Here is a 21026-nt window from a genome sequence, read left to right as displayed (position 1 = left end):
GGGCAGGGACACCTCCCACCACACCAGGTTGCTCCAAGCCCCCTCCAACCTGGCCTTGAACCCCTCCAGGGATGGGGCAGCCACAGCTTCTCTGGGCAACCTGGGCCAGGCTCTCACCACCCTCACAGCAAAGAAGTTCTTCCCCACATCTCACCTCCATCTCCCCTCTGTCAGTGTCAAACCCTTCCCCCTCCTCCTATGGCTCCCCTCCCTCATCCAGAGTCCCTCCCCAGCTTTCCTGGAGCCCCTTGAGGGACTGGAAGGGGCTCTAAGGTCTCCCCGGAGCCTTCTCTTCTCCAGGCTGAACCCCTCAACTCTCTCATCTCCTTCTGTTGGGGTGGGAGACCCACATCTCATCCATTTACTCGGCGTTGCCGGCGCATTCCCTCCCCTCCCTTGGTACATCACCATTACGTGGACGTGTTTCCATTTCACCTTCTCGCCCCAGGTGGAACCCAAGGCAGCAGCTCTGGCCACCAACCGTGGTCACCACCAGGCACCGGCTCCTGCCCGGGCAGAGGGCTCTGTCCCATCGCTCCCGTAAAAGCCCTTTAGTCTCCATCAAACGCAAGGTGTGGGCTTTCGCTCCCTTCCAGCATCACATCTGCATCCAATAGATTCCGTATGCACACGGAGAAGGGCTGACAATTGCAGAGACCTTTTGGGCTTCCGAGAAAAATGGGAAAAATAGGATTAAGTAAGCCAAGAGCATCGCCTCTGCTGCCCGCCTGTTTCCAGGGATTGTGCTGATACAAAAACAAACAAACAAACAAACAAACAAAACCCCAAAAAACCCAAAAAAAAGGGAAATACAAGGGCATCATTGCAGCGTTCCGGGAGAGATGCGCGCACTGCGTCTGTCTCCGGAGCAGAAAACACCCGGGAAGGGGTTTGCTCTGCTCGTTTTTGGGTGCAGGCGTCTCTCGCCGCTCATCCTCTTGGCTTGCAGGGGCTTAAAAAGCCCCGCTGGCCACCAGGAGGTGAAGGCAAAGGACTTTCAGCTCTTTGCTGTCCCCTCGCCCCTCCAAGACCCACAGGGGTTTTCCATCCGCCCGACAGCAGGTACGGGATGCTGAGCCCCCTCCCCACTGATGGGCAGCACGGGGATGCCCCAAAACGCCCCAAAAGGACAGCAAAGCTTAAGAAAACACCCCAAAAGAAAGCCCGAGGTATCTCCTGGGACCTGGAGCAGCCTCAGCAGGGACAAACCGCCGGGACAGAAGTGTCCCACCTCTGCCGGCACGGTGGCCGGGCAGGGCTTTTGGCCCTAAAAACAGGTGAGAAAATGCCGCCTGCCTCGGGAGGAGGCTTTGGGCAGCGACACGTGCTCCGTCCCGTGCATTTATTTACCGAGCCTGTTGATTAGCATTAACGTTTGGGCTCCCATTAGCTTTAATTACGAATGGGAAAGCCCAGTTCCACCTCGTCTTCCTCCCGACTGGCAGATCAGGCCAAGTGATGGGCCCGAGCCGTTAAAGATGTGAAAGCACCCATTATTAAGGATTATATTTTAGTAACGAGCCGCTTCCCTGCAGCGGCTCTCGGGACCTTCCCCCCCCGCGTCCATCCCCGAGCCTTCTCCATCCCACCCAGCCCCAAAGTCCTCTCCCACCTGCTTTGCCCCAGAAGGTGCCCAGGGTCTCCTGGAGGAGATTCCAGCTTCTCGGACGGAGGAGCCACGTGTCACACCGCACCAGCAGAGGAAAAATAAATTCAGGAACCTCCTCCCCACCCACCCCCCCCGCCGAGCCCCTTACCCAGCCTGGGGGGAACCCGGTCTCTGCCGGCAGCAGCCTGTGAATGCTCCCCGTGACGGCAAAGCCTCCGCCACCGTCACTGCTGACGTGGGGACATCGGGTGGTGGTGGGGAAACCGACCCAAAAAATGATCGATGGCTGTTTAAAAAAAAACCAAAAACCACAAAACACACTCCAACAGAACACAACAATATTTTTTATTAAACCCCATCGACTTCTGAGAAAGCCCGGGCTGCTGCCAGCCGGGAGCACTGGCTGGGGCAGCAAATCCCCAGGGATCCCCATCCAGCCCGGGCCCTTTTCTACCCTCCATTCCCATGGGGCTTTCTGTTTGGGTTTGTTGTTTTTTTTTTTCCCCCCTTTTAATTTTGTTTTCGGGGTCTCCTTCCTCTTGCCCTCGGTGCCGCAATGGGCACGAGGCAGATTTGCCTCCTGTGTTTTTATCCCAGCAGCTCTCTAACCCATTTCCAAAGATTTGAAAAAAGCAGCAAAGTATTTTTTTTTTTTTTTATTTTTATTTTTTAATTTGAAAAAAATCCCTGTTGCTCAGAGGACCCCTTCCTGGCCGGTTTGCCCATTCATCACCCAAACATGGGGGTGCCCAGCAAACCTCGGGTCACCTCGCAAAGCCCGAGGCAGAGCATGCCATGAGGCTGGAGCAGGTGATTAAAAAAAAAAAAAAAAAAATCAGATTTAAAAAAAGGACAGATTAAAAATAAAATAAAAAAAATAAAAAAACCCAACCAAACACCTCCACCTGGGCGGATACCATTCCCAGCCACAGCCGTCTCTAATTGGTACGGCAGTAATTAAGCAGTGGAGCCACCAAATAAACCAGCTGCCGGCATTTACCTTGTGCGTGCTCGCAGCCCATCCAGCGATGCCCAGGCTCCTGCTGGGGGGGGAACCACAGAAACGCTCATTAACTGACAGGCACCAAGGTGGGTTTTGCTAAAAACTGGGAAAATCCCTCCAGCCCTTGACATCCCCCAGCCTTTTGGGGGAACCCGGGGTGTTTTCTGCTTCCCTGCCTAACAGGGAGTGGGGGGGGCCAAGCGATTTCTTCCTGAAGAGCAGGTTAACCCAGCGCAGAAGTAAATAAATTGACTAACTTCTGACTTTTTTTTTTTTTTTTTTCCAATCAATTACTACATCCATAAAAATTAAAAAAAAAAAAAAAGCAGCTTACAAGTGTAAGTTTTATCTGCCCCTGGGACCCGTGGGGCCGGTTGTTTTCCCGGTGACTCCTTTCCCCAGTCGTTCAGGCCACAGTTGACTCTTTTGGGCCAGCAGCATCCCTGCCAGTGACTTCAAACCCACAAAAAAACCTAGCAAGAAAAGGGGCTCATACCTTCTTTTTAACTTTTTTTTTTTTTTATATTGCGTACGGTGCTTTCTTCTTGCTTTGAGACACCCCCCCCCCCCCCCAACACCCCCAGGGAGAAGCTCAGCAAGGGTTCCTGGCCAGGTGGGATGAGTCGAACAGCAATCTCTGAGGGAGGGGACCAGCTCCTGCCCAGCTCACACCCAGGGCTTCCAGCAGCTGCAAGGAACAGGCAATCTAATTCCCCGGGGGATAATCCTGGTACCCTGGTGCAGAAGCAGGCGTCCAAAACATAGCGGAATCCCCAAAATGCCACAAAACATTTTCCACACTGGCAAAACGGGGGAGATGCTGGACAATAGATGGCTTTTGGTCCCAGTTTAAGCTTGGTGCTGCCCAACCCAAGGCTGCCAGGTCAGCTAGGGGAGAGCAGCAGCCGAGGGGAGAAGGCTTTGGGGACCTTCAGCTTGGTCCAGCGCTGCCACTGCATCAGCAAGACATAACCCACATTCCATACCAAGAAGTTAGCTCAAAATACTCATACATGTGTTTTAATGACTCCTTCTCCTCCTACAGCCAGAAGGGACGGGGTTTTTGGAGGAGTTGGTGCCCCATTACAATGCTCTATCACTGGAATTGGATCACTGATGAAGCTGGAGAGGTGTTGGTGGTTGCTGTCCCCCCAGCCCCACGTCCTCACCAATGGTTACTCCTGACCAAGGAACAATGAGAGCAAAAAGCAAAGCTTGGTCACGAGAAGTTTCATCCCAGAAACCAGCAGTCTCTTGGAGGAGTCCAGGCCACGCTGGGCTCACCTCTACCTGTCTGCAGGTGGCAGGGGTGGGCAAGGAGATGCTCTGGAGCCTCCTGGCCACCCTCCGGATCCGGCCCCACAGCTGCTCCCCCAGGCAAGGGGCATCACCCAAAGCCCAGGGAGCCATCACCCACCAAACAATGAGGTGAGGCAGCACCACGATGGAGCACTCCAAGCTATGGGCTTGCATGGCTCAGGCTTCACCACACTAATCCTCAGCAAATATCTCCTCCAGCTTGGTCTCACCCAGAATGGCCAAACACCCATGACCAGGAGAGCTGGGAAGGGCAAATCAAGCCCCAAATCAGCCCAGCTGGGGAGATAACCCTGGGTGACCCCAGGCTGCTAACGCCCCTGGTGCTCCCCAGGGGAGGGCAGGAGCAGGGACCCATGGACAACCCTGGGGCTGGACTGCTGGGGCTCCTGAGCCTGCTCCCCATCATAGAATCATAGCATTGTTTTGGTTGAAGGACATGGACCTGTTGGAGCACGTCTAGAGGAGGGTACAGAGCTGCTGGGAGGGCTGGAGCCCCTCTGCTGTGAGGACAGGCTGAGAGAGTTGGGGGGGTTCAGCCTGGAGAAGAGAAGGCTCCGGGGAGACCTTAGAGCCCCTTCCAGTCCCTCAAGGGGCTCCAGGAAAGCTGGGGAGGGACTCTGGATGAGGGAGGGGAGCCATAGGAGGAGGGGGAAGGGTTTGACACTGACAGAGGGGAGATGGAGCTGAGATGTGGGGAAGAACTTCTTTGGTGTGAGGGTGGTGAGAGCCTGGCCCAGGTTGCCCAGAGAAGCTGTGGCTGCCCCATCCCTGGAGGGGTTGAAGGCCAGGTTGGAGGGGGCTTGGAGCAACCTGGTGTGGTGGGAGGTGTCCCTGCCCAGGGCAGGGGGTGGCACTGGGTGGGCTTTATGGTCCCTTCCAACTCCAACCATTCTATGATACATCCTAAACTCCTTTATGGTTTGCTAAAAGACTTTCCCTACATTTTTTATTTGTATTTGTGGAACCTTCCTTAAGCATCCTCTTGCTCCAGAGAGCCACCGAGCATCTTCTCTTGGAAATGGCAATTAGGACAACAGTGATATGGGGACCTTGATTCAATCAAACAAGACTGAGTATATAATGAGGAAAACCAAACACACAAGCTCTCCAATAAATGCATAAAGTTACTTTATTTTCAGTATACATTTAATTTTGAAAAATATAAATGCTAAAATATCTCATCATCTTCATCTTTTTGATTCCATAAAAGTCACAATAGAAAGCTTCATAAAACTGTAAAATACTATAATGTTATAAGGAATTTCATGTTTTATATTACTGGAAAAAAAATCATTTTAATATATTGAAATGTTTTCTGCTTTTTTTTCCTTTTTGTTCCACCATCTTGATCCACTTCATTTTATCCTAAGGTTTACTCTTTCCTCCAAAGCAAATACAGACTTACGAGAATTAAAAACAATAATAAAAGTATCTGAAAGTGCGTGTTGATTCAAAAAAAAATTAAAAAAAAAGAAACAAAAAAAAGAAATATGTATCGGCCACGATGACAAAGAAGCGTGGGCTACAGAGGCAGGCGACCACCACGTTCCTGGGGCTGGGACAAAGCTGGCTACAGCCGGGGGGCTGCCACGGGGTCCCACCACGAGGTGGGACCTGGCTTGGTTTTGCTCTGGCTGGTTCTTGATGGCCACCTCCAATCTCAGAGGGCTTCAGGTCAACCTCCACCCTCATTCCCAGCAGCGCTCACCCAGGCTTCTCCCACAGAAATACCCAATCCTGATCGAAAAGGAGTTTTATTTTCAAAGGTCTATGAAGTGCGGTGACACTCTCGATGTCCACTGGCTCCTGGTGCCAGCAGAGCTCTTGGTTGATCTCTCTGTGTTGGGTTTTGTTTTTTAAAGGAAAAACCAACAGAAGAGACACAACCACCACCGAGTTGTTAGTGCCAGGCACCAGGAAAGCTCCTGTCACCAGAATTGTGTATTTTTTCACGGAAAGCTACAGAAAACTTTGTCCCATCCCTGTCAGCAACACCACCCTCTGTACAACAGCTCCCTTGGGTTAAAATAAAATAAAAAAAAACCCTAAAAATAAAAAAAAAAAAAAAGAGAGAAAGATCTAGATCAGCAGTCAATACACTTCAAGTACATTTAACACGGTTCAGAAGTGGAAGACCTCATTTTTGGGGAGCCCCATCACCAGGTGCCAGCAGACGGGAGGTGGGGTGTGTGCGTGGGTGCCCGTGGAGCAGCAAAGCTGCTCCTCTCTCTTCATCTGGTGTGATCTTTCCTCCCTCGGTTACCAGGATTCCGACAAACCAAAGGTCTGGGGCAAAACACAAGCATCTCCAGTGCACTCCGTAGGCGACGCTCGAGTCCATTTTCCCTTTGGGAGCCAGGGACTTGTGTTCTCCAAGGGATGGAAACCCTTGGTTGAAGCCAACGTTGCGTTTCCCAGGTTATTTGTCCTCCAGCTCATGGGGCCCAGACGTGGAGGGATCACAGAGATGCTTCTTTCCTGGCCCTTTCCAACACCTCCCCGGCCTTTCCCAAGCAGGTTTGGGCTGGGTTCCTGGGATGCCCATCTCGGAGTCAACACACGTCATGGAAGCCAAAACCGAGAGCTCGGGAGGAATGTTTGGAGGTGTGTGCACGGCTCCATCATCTTTCCACAGCAACGACCGCTTGCAGAAAGTCCAAAGGTCCATCTCAAAACTCTCACGGTCCCCATCAACTCATCCTTCAACCTCAGGGAAAGTAAGGTGGCCAGCTGCTTCTACAGCACGTCTGGGAAAGAAGAGTAGCCCTACCCTGCACCTCCCCTTGCCAATATGGCTACCACGAGTGAATAGATGCTAAAATTTGGCATATAAGGTCTCAGCACCATCATGAAGTTCTGTTTACTCAACCAACACAGACTTTGGTTTCGCCTGTCCTCTGCGGTGGGATTTTTCTCCATTGGGGAGTCAGTCCTTACAGCTGGGCTTTTTTTTTCTTCCTTTTTCTTTTTTTTTCTTCCATGAAGCTCTTAGTGTGTTACATGTAGTCCTCAACGTTTCATCCCAGAAATGTCTTGGTGATGCCCAATTTCCCAAATTCACCTGTCCGTGAACACACAAGTACATTCCCACACGTGCTACAGAGGGAAAAATCATCTCTCCCAAGGTGATATTTGCTCCAAAAAACCCCAAAAACCCGGGGGTGCCCATGCCCAGCAGGTTGGTGTTGGTGCCTCGCCGTGTACGGATGGACGGGTCTAGGGCCGAGCAGCCGAGATTTGTAAATTCTGTGGATGATGGTAACTTGATGTGGGACGCTCGAGGATGCAGATCTTGGTGAGCCCGGCGAATACGAGGGTCGGGATGAGCATCCCAGTGGGCCACCCTTCAGGTGTCCTTCTCCACTGCATCACCATCACTTCCTGAAGTCCACCCAGGGTCTTCTCGCCTGTACACACACCCCCCCCCCCCCCACGCCCACACACCAGGATTTCACGAGAAAAAGAATGGGAACGACACCGCGCGGGGAATCAAGCACAGGAGTACAATCAGCATCTGTCCACCGACGGCGGCTGACATCGGGCAGTATTTCGCTTACCACCCTGACCACATTTAAGACTCTTCCTAAATTACAAGAGGTTTAAGTTACATCCCGTCTCCTTCATCGTAAAGTTAGATTATTTATTTTAAAAAAAAAAAAAAAAAAAAGAAACGAACATAACCTTAAGTAAAACAGATGCTTCAGAGCAGAAGGTGTTAATCAAACTGATCCAGCCCTATGCCATGTCCTGGAGATTGTGGTGTGGTGTTGTGGTTTTCTTGTGGTTTTTGTTGGTTTTTTTTTTCTTTTTTTGTAAAAATCACATTATATATGGTACAATACATTTATTTTTTTTTTACAGAAAGCCTGGCATCTAGAAATAAGAGGTAGAACTACTCATAACTATATGTTTCCTGCTGCAGGAAAAAATTCATTTTTTTTCTTTACAGTAATTAAAAAAAGGTTAAAAAAATTGACAAAAAAAAGTCGTAGGTTAGGCCCCCATAATTTAAACAAAATAATCTAGGAAAATAACACTCTTCAATGTACCTGACGGATTAAGTCCATTAAAGTGTTTCTTTTTTAAAAAAAAAAAAAAAAAAATTGCATAGGAAAGGGACGTTTCAAAACACACGCTACAACGATGGCAATGGTTTCTCTGTGCTGGGAGTGAAGTACCTTTTTTTTTTTTTTTCCCCAATACTTTTCCTTCCCGCGTTAACTACGAGCACAGGCTGATGAGAGCCAGAGTTAGTATCAGCAGCACTTTCCAGCATCTTCGAGCAGTGTAAAAGCAAGACATCGGATTAGCCTGGAGGTGGGGGGTTGTGGGTTTTTTTTTTTTTTTGTTCTGCCAGACGACGAAGAGACAATCAAAAAAACCACTAGTTTGCAACTATGAGCGAGGCTGGTTTCCAACCCCCCCCACCACCCCCGCCATCTCCCACGGGAACGACGGGAAATCCTTCACCGCTTCTGCCCTCCGCGGAGCCGGGGGGGGGGAACGCGTGCGTGTCGGAGCCACGGAGAAGGCCAAAGGGGTCTCGGTCAGCGTGGGACAACGGGACGAGGAGGGAGGAGAGGAGATCTGCTGGGGGGACAAGGCTGTCTCTCAGCTACGCAGGCGGGGAGCGGAGAGCAGCTCGGTATTTGGCTAGTGACAAAATAAATTCCGTAAAAGATTTTTAACAGACAGACACAAATTACAAAGTAGTTTCTGTTCCCTTGCTCCTCCAGAAATAACCATTGTCTTCAGGCTCAAGTTCTATTCTAATTTGAGGCACAACTTTTACTGGAGTTCGTGGAGGGCTGCGAAGAGAAAGAAAGACCAGGTAAGTGTGGGGACTATCTCCAGGTTCCTCAGCCCTTCTCAACGTGGTCTGCCGAGCCCAGGGCTCCTGCTGGCACAGCCTCCCGGTGACCAAATCCTGGGGAAATACCATCAGAGAATCACAGAATTGCCTGGGTTGGAAGGGACCTTTCAGATCATGGAGTCCAACCATCAACCCAACACTGACAAACCCATCACTAACCCATGTCCCTCAGCACCACGTCTTCCCGGCTTTTAAATCCCTCCAGGGATGGGGACTCCACCACTGCCCTGGGCAGCCTGGTCCAATGCCTGACAACCCTTTCAGCGTAAAAGATGTTCCCAGTATCCATCCTAAACCTCCCCTGGTGCAACTCGGGGCTGTTTCCTCTTGTCCTATCACCTGTTCCTTGGGAGAAGAGACCAACACCACCTCATCATCTACAACCTGCAAGAGAAAACCAGCACTTTACAAGCAAAACGGAAGGACAAGTGGAGTGAGCTGGGAGAACTGCAGGTGCTGGGACTTACTGGGACACCCAACAGACTGTCACATGTAGAAATGGAATAAATGCCCGACTCCCAGTACCGGTTCCTTGCATTATTAGCTCATACAACACAGCTTTCTGGAACCAGCAGCCTATAGACAGCAAGTAAACAACCTTGACCGGTGGTGGCTTAAGATAAGGGCTGAACATCACAGAAGATAATTTTAATGAGTGGGTCCAAACACTGCTCATGTCAGGAGGTAAAACCACTGATTTCATTGACTGAGGAGCTCCAAGTATCCAGCACTTGTGCTTCCCGCCCAGCTGTGGCAACACCCACAAACTGCCTCTGAAATAATCTGGTTATAGGCATTGAGATTAATTTCACGCACTCGCTAACACCGGGAAGTGTAGATATTTCTTTGACATTTCAAGGACTATTGCTGCCTGGGTCTAGATCCAGCTCCTGGCGCTGGAAGGTCCAAGGTGGCCCCAAGGGGCCGAGCCATGGCTGAGCTCTGAGAAATTGTTACTTAACTCTTCATTGCTGCAATTTAAGGTTATTATTTACTCTATTTTCCACCCCAGACATGGGAAATTGGATTATTTCCTCTTCACAACATCCTGTTACATGACTGAAGGAAAGCATAACAGCAATTTCCTCTCGCTGTCTGTCTCTCTTTTATTTTTTTAAGGCTAAAGAGTTCCAATTAATTTAATTTTCCCCCTGTAGGCATGTCTTCTAGACTCCTCCCCGTTGTTCTGCACCTTTCTTCTGGTTTAGAGCCCAAGGCAGCTATCGGTTCTTCAGCTGGGGTCTAAGCAAGGCTGGTGGAGCCTGAGCTCTCCACTCCTCATCCCAAGCCCTGTAGGGCCGTGTTGGCAATCAACTTGGGAGGGATATTAGGAAAAAATTTCTACACTGAAAGGGTTATTGAGTGTTGGACCAGGCTGCCCAGGGCAGCGGCGGAGTCCCCATCCCTGGAGGGATTTAAAAGCCGGGCAGACGTGGTGCTGAGGGACATGGGTTAGTGATGGTTTGTCTCAGTGTTGGGTTGATGGTTGGACTCCATGATCTCAAAGGTCCCTCCCAACCCAAACCATTCTATGATTTTCCTACGGGAGACAAAAACTTTGCCTCGCCGATTTTGGATATACTGAGGGGCAGCTAAGAAGCTTCTGAGGAATCGTTATAAAGTGCCTTTTTTTGGGTGCTTACCTTGGCATGGTGTGTGACCGAAGGAAAGGAATTGTATCAGCACGACGTATGGCGTTCAAGGAATGTTGGTGATTTTTCTCCTGTCGGGGAGGGAAGAAAGTCTCGTTGGTGGCTGCCTCAGTTTCTCCACTATACCCTCATCTATTTGGCAATGCTTTTTCACCGCTGACTTCCTACCAGGTGGATTTCACAGTTTGTAAATAAAAATACTGAATTTCTCTCTCTCTCTCTCTCTCTCCCCTCCAAGATAAAAGCCCTGGAGCTGCCAACACGACCAAAAGACTCATTTCCCAGGACTTTCCCCTGCTTCAGCCCTTGACACTTACCTTCCATCTACACCTCTCTGGTTACCCTCTGCCCAACCTCCTGGCGAGGAAATAGGTGGCTTGGTGCCTGCAATGGCTTTTCCTCTCCTGACCCAGCGTGGGGGAGTGCACTCTCTGCTAATAATAATCCTATTAATACTTTAAATATTAATATCCTATTAATACTTTGAATCGCAGACCATGGTTATATCCAAGGACAATACCACAGTGTTGCTGGATTCCAGCTACTTTTTCTAGTCCAAGGGCCTTATTTTATTTTATTTTATTTTATTTTATTTTTTCTCTGCTTCTAATTAAAAAACAGCAAATCCATTACTGGATTATAAAAATTTACAAATAAGCAAACCAGCTACTGCTCGGCTCATGGGTGATTTCCCCTCTGCTGTCTCCAAGGGCATTCCTACAAACAGGTTTGCAGCAGAAGTAACTTTTTCTGAATTATTTCAGCCTTAAAGATGCCAAAAACAGTGAAACAGGGCACCTGAGCACAAAATCCTGTGTAACATCAGGGTGCAGTGTGTTTTTAGCACATCAGGGCCGTTTTACAGGAAAACGAGGAGGATCTGGCTGGCTGTCCCAGGCTGATTTCTTTTCCTTATCAGCAAAACACGGAAACCATCTAAATAGTCAGGGCAATGTCTCTTTGCCTCTGTGTTATAACGCCAATCTCTGAGTGTTCCTGCACCTAAAACCTGCACAGTGATGCTTAGAGTCACCTAAGGGATGGTGACCCTTAGCCACCAAAAGGCAAGGATGGTGACCCCAAATGCCACCGAAAGGCAAGGGACTTGGGTACCGGCTCTTAAAATACTACCTTAAGGATCTAAAGATCTGTGATTTTAGGTCCTACGCCTAGAAATCCCCAGCCTTGCAGCAGTGCTAATTTATTACTAATTTATTGGTATTTCTCCCCTCCTGCCTCACGACAAAACGGCCCGTTTATCTCCAGACGGCACCCATCGCTCGTAGCATTTTAAAAAGTCAGCGCAAAGGCCAAAAAAAGCTGAGGTCAGTCGTTATTCCCGACTCCTCACTTAGAAGGCTATCGTACGGAAAGTGAAAATGACTGAAAAACGAAGATCGCAATAATCATAATGATGGATACGAAGGCAGGAAATGAAAAAGGAAGAGAATAGCACAAAAGCAAATCACCTAAGAAGGGAAATACGTTAATGGTCAATTGATCACTGCCTTGGCAGTTTAATGAGGGTCAATGACGCGCTTAATTACTCTTTTAAGCGCTGATTTTTGCAACTGCTTGGCACCTAAAGAAACAAACGGTAAGGGGACAGCGAGGCAGTTTAGACATGCTGCAAATCCAGAACACCAGGCTCAGAGGGGTTAAAAAAACCCAAACCAACCCATAAATCAAACCATCAGCAGAGTGAACACAAACCGGGGAAGGTGAGGAAAGAGAGGAGGAGAGAGCGAGCGGCCAAGGGACCTGTTAGTGGCTGGATAAAACACGCTCTTAAGCTGGAGGCACCAGAAGGAACAACATCAATTTTGTAACAAGCAAAGGGGAAAAAAAAAAAAAAAAAAAAAAGCTCACAAAACCAAAATCTGTTATAAATCAGAGGCCTGGAAATTAAAAAAAAGAGAAAAAAAAAATAAAAAAGGAACAAGACAAAGTATTTCTCAAGTAATAGGAAAGGTGGGTTTTATTTAAAAAAAAAAAAAAATCACTGTAAATATATATAGATTTCCATACTGCAAGGCAGAGTCAAGCAGGCATGCAAGAGGTTAGTTCTACTCACTGTCGGCAGGTTTGCTATCACTTAGGAAAGGTTCCTGCTCCATGATGTCCATTGGGATTTTAATACTTGGGACTTTTTCTGAGTAGGGGCAGTCAGACTGTGAAAGAAACGTGTAAAAGATCTTAGAATATTTTCACTGCGCTCTCTCCCTCTCTTATCGTCTCCCGCAAATTAAAATTATCCTGCGTACAGTTTCTGTAGGAATGAGGAAAAGAAAAGAAGGAAAAAAATAATAAAGAAGCACAGTCCAGCTTAGTTGCCTGCTGGTTTCTGCTGGTTCCCCGCTGCACCCCCTCTCCCTCTTCCCTCGCACGTGGGAAGTGGAACAGGTTGGAGGGACCACCTTGTGCAATCGTTATATTCCCCTTTTCCCACCTCGCCAGCTCCTTTCCCACCGGGCTTATGAGACACCATCCAATTCTCCTGGGAGTTGGCTGTGTGAAGTACAGATGGAAAACGCGTTCCTAGGCAGAAAAAGCAGGGCGCTGGCTTCTGTGAAACCTCATCGAAATGTTTTATCCTGCTGTGATTTCTGTAAAAAACCCCTTTTTCCTTCCCAATCGCTCTACGAGGAGGAGGGCCAGACACCACGCGGCAGAGGCTCCTTAAGCTGGGTGGTCTCAGCTCCCCCTTTTATTGAAGTCGAGTCAAACCTAGTCTCATTACAATAAAATAGTTGATCAAATCCAGGGCCCTTGGGAGAATCCCAGCCAGGAGAAGCAGCAAACCAGGCTCCCCGGAGCTCGGGTACCAGCATGATTTACACCCCACTGGCTTCCATAATCCACCTGCTTAGGCTCGGTAGAAGGTACTTGGAATTATTCTGCTTTTTAAAAATAGAAGTAACTTCTCCTAACCCAGGAAAGGCTGATATTGCACAAGTGGGTGAAGGAATCAGGGTGATATTTGCGGGAAGCGTTAACACATCTTTGTTCCTGGAGAGAAGGAGACACAGCACCGAGCCTGACCCTGGGGTGGAGGGAGGGAGACCTTCAAGTCAGGGCAGGAAAACATTACAGAGGCCAGAGAATCGCTCTCCCTGGATTATTATTATTATAATAATTTTAATTATTTTTTAACATGACTGTCATCCAGTGCAGTATTTCATACTCCAATAGCGAAACGTTTCCCTCAGGAGTATTTTTAGGAGGCTCAGGGAGAAGCATAGCTCAAATAAAGATGATTTTGCAGAAAAGCAGTGAGGCAGAGATAAAGCCATCCCAAAATCCCCCTCCTTTGGGGCCCTGCTGTGAGCAGAGCTTGGGTAACATCTCAATTCATCACCGTTTCCCTGCTAATGAAGAAATTTAAGAGGTCTGTGGAACGGCAACACTGATGCCCGGGGTCTGCTTCAAACTTCACCATCTACAATTTAACAGAGAGATGGAGAAAGTATCTGCAGTTGGCAAAAATGCCCCAAAGGGAGAAGAGACCATTGCGCAGCACTTCTGACTCTGAAATTAAACATACTATTTTTTTTAATTGTCTGGCCTTTCTTGGGTCATGCATTTTTTTGACATAAAATGGGAGGGAAAACCAAGGTGCTTGAGTTTTCATGAGGCCAATGCAGCAACTGGCTGCACTAATTCATACTTTTTAGAGACACTGGAGAGAAAAAAAGGTGAGATTACTGAAAATCGTTCTTTGCAGCTCCTTTTTCACTGCCCCTGGTTGCTAGTAAACCCCAATGAGAACTTCAGGTGAGTCCTAACGAGCACCAAGAGTGGTCTCCACTGATACCGGGCTTTCCCATACTCCTTCCTCTAACCTCATTTGCATTAGCAAAGCCCAGGAATTCTCTTTGCTGAGCTCTGATGGGGACATCGCCCACCAAATCCCCCTGGACTAACTCGGTGGGGGCATATTTCTGGAAGGGAAAAGGTGAAAATAATCAAACCAAATAATGCCAAGTGCTTTACATTCAGGAAGCTGATAAAAGCAAGCGCTGAAAAAAAAAGAAACCGATCAAGGAGAGTTAAGAACCAACATTTTGCATAAATTCTCTTACCCGTTAGATCGATTACTGTACCTGAAATTCATGAAAAGCCTGAGAAGAGAGGAGATAGCTTAAAACATACCGGAGATACGGGAGCTGCGGCTCAGTATGTGACGCTGCTGGATTCAAATCGGTCAAGAGGAGGGGATAGAGTCAAACCTCTGCTGTCTATTCACTACACACCAGGGTGTTTTCTCTCATTTTGGGAAAGGGGAGCTTGTTGCCTCAAATAAAAGCCCATTATCCCAGCTGGGATTCAGCTTGATTTAATAAGGTGTGGATCCGCGCTACCTCCTGCTCCTCTACCTAAGAAATGCCTAGTTTTGTCTCTTCCAGTGACCCTCTACTTCAGACAACATTTTTTCTTTATAGAAAGGACTTTGCGTGTTTTGTTATCAGAATAGGGTGACTTTGCTGCCTCCAGCACAGATCTGCAGAGGTGTTATATCGCTCTCCCATAAAGGACTCAGGTTCTACCTTGTCCTCCACCAGGACCGAGGTCGCCTTTTCTCTCCTCCCAACCTTGAGCAAGATCAGGCATCAGGGTGGTCTGGGGGAACCCCTGGAGCTGCCCCTTTCCTCCTGAATCACAGAATGGTTTGGGTGGGAAGGGACCTTAAAGATCATCGAATTCCAGCCCCCTGCCCTGGGCAGGGACATCTCCCACCAGACCAGGTTGCTCCAAGCCCCCTCCAGCCTGGCCTTCAACCCCTCCAGGGATGGGGCAGCCACAGCTTCTCTGGGCAACCTGGGCCAGGCTCTCACCACCCTCACACCAAAGAAGTTCTTCCCCACATCTCAGCTCCATCTCCCCTCTGTCAGTGTCAAACCCTTCCCCCTCCTCCTATGGCTCCCCTCCCTCATCCAGAGTCCCTCCCCAGCTTTCCTGGAGCCCCTTGAGGGACTGGAAGGGGCTCTAAGGTCTCCCCGGAGCCTTCTCTTCTCCAGGCTGAACCCCCCCAACTCTCTCAGCCTGTCCTCACAGCAGAGGGGCTCCAGCCCTCCCAGCATCTCCGTGGCCTCCTCTGGCCCCGCTCCAACATCTGAAGACACCAGATGTATCATCTAACCCGCAAAGATGGCTGATGTGGTAGATCTGCTTTGTGCAGAAAGGATGGAGACAATACCCAAGCAGAAACCCTCCCAACATACAACCACGCACCCCACTGTGACCTTCCTTCCTCTGCCTAGACCATCAGAAAAGCCCTTTTTTCATGAGCCCTGGGCAGTTACCTGAGCAGAACAAGTGACACTGTGCTTAGTGCTCTCCCTGGAGCCTGAAGCTATTAAAGCCTGGCTCCTTTTTCACGTGTCAAAAGGCAATGCTGACCCAAAGCAGCTCTCCAAAGGCTGTTCACACCTGCTGTACAAAGTCCTACATAACCAGGGCGTTTAGCACTTCAACATAAATTTAGAGGATTCGAGTTCACGCTGGACCTGGGCAGGAGAACGTTTAAAGGCATGAGGACTGCGCTGCTTCTTATTACATAGACAGTTAAAAAATAGAACAGTCTAAGGCACGTGGATCTGGTCTAGTCGGGTCACCGCCCTTAGGAATGGCATAAGCAGCCACGTTTCACTATTTCAGGGCATGCTGCAACCCGAGGTAGGACCAAAGAGGACACTACGGAAGGGCATGTAGGCTTTGAAAATACTTAGGCCGTGAGTATTATCAGCAGAAAGCAGCCATTCCTGCAATATGACCAGTCACACCTTTTTGTGCTTTTAAATAATTAAAAAGAATATCGGAAAAGAAAACCAGAGCATATTCAGAAGTAACAGAGCTGCTGGCGAAAAGCGTTCTCCTCCTAAAACGTAAAAGACAATGATGGGGCAGAAAGGTGGAGGAGGGAGAGCTGAAGAAGGCAGGGTGACGACAGGCGCCCTAGCAAAGGGCACGACATCCCGGCAGGTACCTAGTGCTCTTGTGGGAGGTGAGATCTCACTCTCGGCAACGCAAGTACCACCTACCACAGGCTGCTGACGTCTGGAAAGGGGAAGGCGATGTAGAAAAGAGGTTTTCTTGGGGGCCCATTTGCTGCTGCAGCAAAAGACTGAGCCGGGTGGCTTCAAAAGGGATGAACCCAAAAGGGGTTTAGAAGCCCCAGAGCTGGAGAGGGGCAGGGACCGTCCCTCGGGGTTAGTGAGCTAGAAATGAGTAATTTGACAAGGGCAGAAAAGCTCCTTACATCGTCATTGTCACTGTCCATACTGCCCTTCTTCTTTTTCTTCTTCTTCTCGTCCTCTTTCTTTTTCTTGTCCTTTTCTGGAATGACGTCGTCAAGAAAGCTTAAGTCGTGCTGGGAGAAGAGGTAGTCCATGGCTTTTCTGACTGCTACCAGCGCCAGGATCTGAAAAGGCAGAGAGGGACATTAATTGGGAACAATACCCAATTTCTCTTGGTGCTGCTTCTTAATCCCACACACTTTTAATTGTGGTTGTAAATGAACATGCAGAGAGAAGGGGAACATCTGGGGCATCAACATCTATACATACTTAAAGGGTGGGCATCAGGAGGATGGGGCCAGTCTTTTTTCAGTGGTGCCCAGGGACAGGACAAGAGGTGATGGGCACAAACTTGTACATAAGAAGTTCCATCTGAACATGAGGAGGAACTTCTTTCCTGTGAGGGTGGCAGAGCCCTGGAAGAGGCTGCCCAGAGAGGTGGTGGAGTCTCCTTCTCTGGAGACATTCCAAACCCACCTGGACACCTTCCTGTGGGACCTGCTGTGGGGGGACCTGCTCTGGCAGGGGGGTTGGACTAGATGATCTCCAGAGGTCCCTTCCAACCCCATACCATTCTGTGATTCTGTTTCTCTATCCACTTGAAAGTCTGAGCTGTGACTGCTTCATGCCAGAATAAACAGGAGCAATGTACAGAAAAAAAGTATGTAATCACTTAACAATCCTGTAGAGACAAAGGTCACCTTTAACATCCAACTGACAGGCATCAGGCCAAATAACAGAGACAAAAAAATGAGTATTTTCATTTATTTTTGGATTTAGCCTACATTGGCAGGTTCACAGGGGGAGCCTGAGTAACTGTCTTCACTTTTTTTCTCACCGCTTCCCCAGATCTAAGAACTCTTTAGGAATTAGACAAGGGCCAAACTGTGCCATCAGAGATTGCAGAAGAAAGTTTACTAGGATTGTGGCTGCAGGAAACTGGAGGAAAAGCTTTTTCTGTGCAACATACTGCAATCTGAGGCACCGGGAAAAAAGAAGGGACGTGTCTGAAATAGGTGTTTACACCAAGGCTGGGTTTAACACCACCACCAAGAGCCCACGTACGCTTTATCAAAGGGTCCAGTGACAGACTGAAAGCTCCACTTGGCTACTAAAAGATATAACATTCCAAACAATTGAAAGCTGCCTTTAAGATGAAGAGCTTGTTCCGAGCACCGATGATCGACAGCACAAACAATTCCTAGGAAAGGATCTCAAGCGTTGACTTGCGTAACTGAAAGTGCAATTACAGAAGTGAGAAAATACTCAGGGGGTGGGAAGATGCCATGTAGACGCCCACGATTATCCCATTAGGAATTACTTCTGTATTAAAAGTGCTTTTCCTTCAAATAAGCAGAGGTTTCGCTACCGGCCGGAGCTTCACAAATTGGAAGTTCATCGTCTTTTTGTTCATGAGTGCAAATAATCGAGGTTTTGTCACCAGATCCAGCTACATCTAAGCTGTGACCGTACCTTCACCGGGTTTGCACCATTATAACGAACTTCAGCAGACTCAGGGTTCACTCAGATTCTCTCTTTTATGGGCAAAGGGTCTGTCCCCATCTCAGATTCAGCTCTCAACAGCAGCACAACACAGCCATGAAAGCGCAATGGAACGGCCTGTCAGTGGGAACTGCTGATTTTTAACGCCTTTATGTATGAGCATGTGTCCCAGCGAGAACATTTGGAGGCTTTTTTTTTTTACTTGCATCATCTTTTCCCACTTCACCAGCAGCAGAGAACAAACGCTTGTCCTCGTTCTGGTTTCCCCTTTCCCTCCTTCTCTCCCTTAAATAGGCACCGCAGTTCCCAACTGCACCCACAACTAACGCTTCACTTGTCCGTAAGCCTGAAACTGGGTGACCCTGGGCCCAGATTTAAGGGAGTTTCATGAAGTGTTGACTTTGCAGCGGTCTGACCCATCTCCAAGCCGGAGACCAGACTCGAGAGAATCTCTGTGCAGCTATGGTCCCGCTGGATCCACGCTCGATCTATTTGGCCCTATATATACATAAAAAAATCCCCTTAACACTTGTTTGTTTTTATTTGGTGTAAGTTCCTAGCTGTGTCTACAGCTCTAGTAATAATCTAAATGCACAGAAAGCTCTTTCACTATTCCCCTTCCTTGATGCAGAAATACTATATCAGACTGTGCACAGTGCGTATTTAAGAAAGTGCTTCTGTGTGATGAACATTTGATCTCTCAACATCCAAAATAAGTTCTAACATGACTCAGATACCGCGCTATTAGAAAGAGGACGTGCATCCTACAAACTTACACACCATCCTCTGATATGAAACACATGAATCAACATCACTGTCTTTTTATTCACGCTCAAGGAAGAAGATATTCTTGTTTTTTCACTCTCGATTTAGCTAACCCTTTCCCCCCACTTGGCACACCTCTTAGCAGTGAGCCTCGTTCCTGGTTTTGTCGATTTGTGCTATTTAAAAGCCAGGGAGACATTTTCTCTCCAGTAATTAGTGTGGACTGAAAAAGGAAAACCATGCACCTCTCATTCGTTCCTGCAGCTCAAGGAGAAAACACAGCAAATCTAACCTTGGAGGCAGCAACGGTCAAAACTAACTACACCTTTCTGGAAAAAAATTAACTTTCCGGGCTCGTTTTCCTCCAGAGGATTTATGTAAAGGCTGCAACCACAACACTGACCCCATGTAGTCTTAGATCAGTGCCATGAACGGAGGCAGAGCCCCGAGCCAGGGATTTGAGAGGGAGAGGTTGGGTTTGCCCGTTGGCGGGAGGGTACGGCCATGGGTGGGTATGGCCATGGGAGGAAGGCGCAGGCTGCACGAGGGATATGAAGGAGAACATCACCTACCATGACAGGGAAGATGATAGCAGCCACGGTCGACTTGAGGATCCAGAGGAGGGCCAGGCACACCACCTGCAGGAAGGTGAAGAGATGGACCCTGCGCAGCGGGACGTGGCGCAGGTAGATGAAGTCGGGCTGGTGTTTTAGAGGCATCAAGAGCAGCTTCAGACGATCCATGAACTGGAAAGGAAAAGAAAAGGACATTTAAATGAAATCCAGGAAATACAAAAAAGAGATACAAAAGCATTATTCCACTATGAAGTGTGACCTTGCATCAACTTGCTTTCCGTCCATAAAAGAAACCCAGGAGAAAACCCAGCACAGCTCCTTTATCCCGACCAACTTGTGCTTAACACAGGGTAGGCCAAACACTTTAACTCAGTTCTCTCAAGTGAAGGCCCTAGGTCTACACTTATTTGACAACTGAACAGAGACAAAGGAGCGAAGCATCTCTCAAAGCAAGGCCTTGAGGTGCCTTTCTCTTAAGGAGCAGGACTCCATGTGCTCTGGTGACCAGCGTGTAACCCAAGGAACAAAGGTGTTGGTGGAAATTGCTCCTCTGGCTTCAAAAGAATGGGCCTGATATGCTGTGGCTTGGCTTTCACAAATTGAATGCCCAAACTACAGTCAGCATCAAACTCTGGGTCTCTTCTGCTACCCTCCCCTGCCCCGCTCCTGCTAAGGAAAGACATCCAGTGTTTAAAAAACCCACTTTCTTTCCGAATAATTTGGGAGGAGAGGTCAAGAGAGGTGAGGGCAGACATCACCTAAACAAACAGTGAGGAAGATGGGCAGTTTCTCCGGCAGCCTCCCTTGCCCCGTGCCGGACCGCATGGACTAGGAGTTAAACCAAAATCAGGATTTCTCATCGAGTGAAAAACATCCTTGTTCAGGGGAAAACAAGGTGCCCAGTCCCCTGACCACCTGGGCTGGGGAGCAGGAGAAAACCCCTCCAGGAGAACCAACCCCAGGGGGAACAAGACAACCCCCTCGTTGTCCCCTGCCCAAACGCGGGCTCGCTGCCCGCTGCTGAGACCAGATGGATCTCACATCGGGGAGTGAAAGCCAGCGCCGTTTTGAAGAGCACCCAAGGAAATTCTCATGGTGCTCACAGAACAGGCAGTCCTTTTCCCCTTAGAGCACAAACAAGTGCTAAAAAAGAAAGGCCACAATTAATAGGGTGCCAGAAAGCAACAAAACCACTTCCAGCCTCCTGGGGCCAATGACAGACGCCGCGCTGTGAGAAAGGCTCTTTATGGAGTATTTCCTCAAGGACAAAGAAAGGGGCTTGGCTTCCCCTCCCGGGCAGAACAGCAATGTTCTTGCTGCAGAACAGCCCCACCACCATCAATCATCTGCCCTTGTTTTCCTTCAGTCTGTGTCAGACGCCCCAAACTATCCTGGGAGGGAGGTCTGCAAGCACGGCTTGCCCTTGGCAT

At 48.7% G+C, this 21026-nt stretch overlaps 1 protein-coding gene across 2 annotated transcripts in view; it reads right to left on the bottom strand.

Annotated features, from left to right (window-relative positions):
• Nucleotides 1-7877: 7877 nt before the first annotated feature.
• SLC4A4 (solute carrier family 4 member 4) overlaps nucleotides 7878-21026 on the bottom strand; it is a 198896-nt gene continuing 185747 nt past the window's right edge. Inside the window, exons 22-26 of one of the 2 annotated variants that reach the window (XM_074147199.1) lie at nucleotides 19594-19767; nucleotides 16717-16878; nucleotides 12532-12628; nucleotides 10449-10528; nucleotides 7878-8740 (exon numbers count right to left, since the gene is read on the bottom strand). In XM_074147199.1, coding sequence (XP_074003300.1) covers nucleotides 10485-10528; nucleotides 12532-12628; nucleotides 16717-16878; nucleotides 19594-19767 — 477 coding nt within the window. In that variant the 3' untranslated portion in view covers nucleotides 7878-8740; nucleotides 10449-10484. The remainder of the gene's footprint in view (nucleotides 8741-10448; nucleotides 10529-12531; nucleotides 12629-16716; nucleotides 16879-19593; nucleotides 19768-21026) is intronic. The other variant, XM_074147198.1, reaches the window with a different exon arrangement.

This window comes from Numenius arquata, chromosome 5 (assembly GCF_964106895.1).
Source record: "Numenius arquata chromosome 5, bNumArq3.hap1.1, whole genome shotgun sequence".
Classification (NCBI taxonomy): Eukaryota; Metazoa; Chordata; class Aves; order Charadriiformes; family Scolopacidae; genus Numenius; species Numenius arquata.
This window is presented reverse-complemented; position numbering and strand designations above follow the sequence as displayed.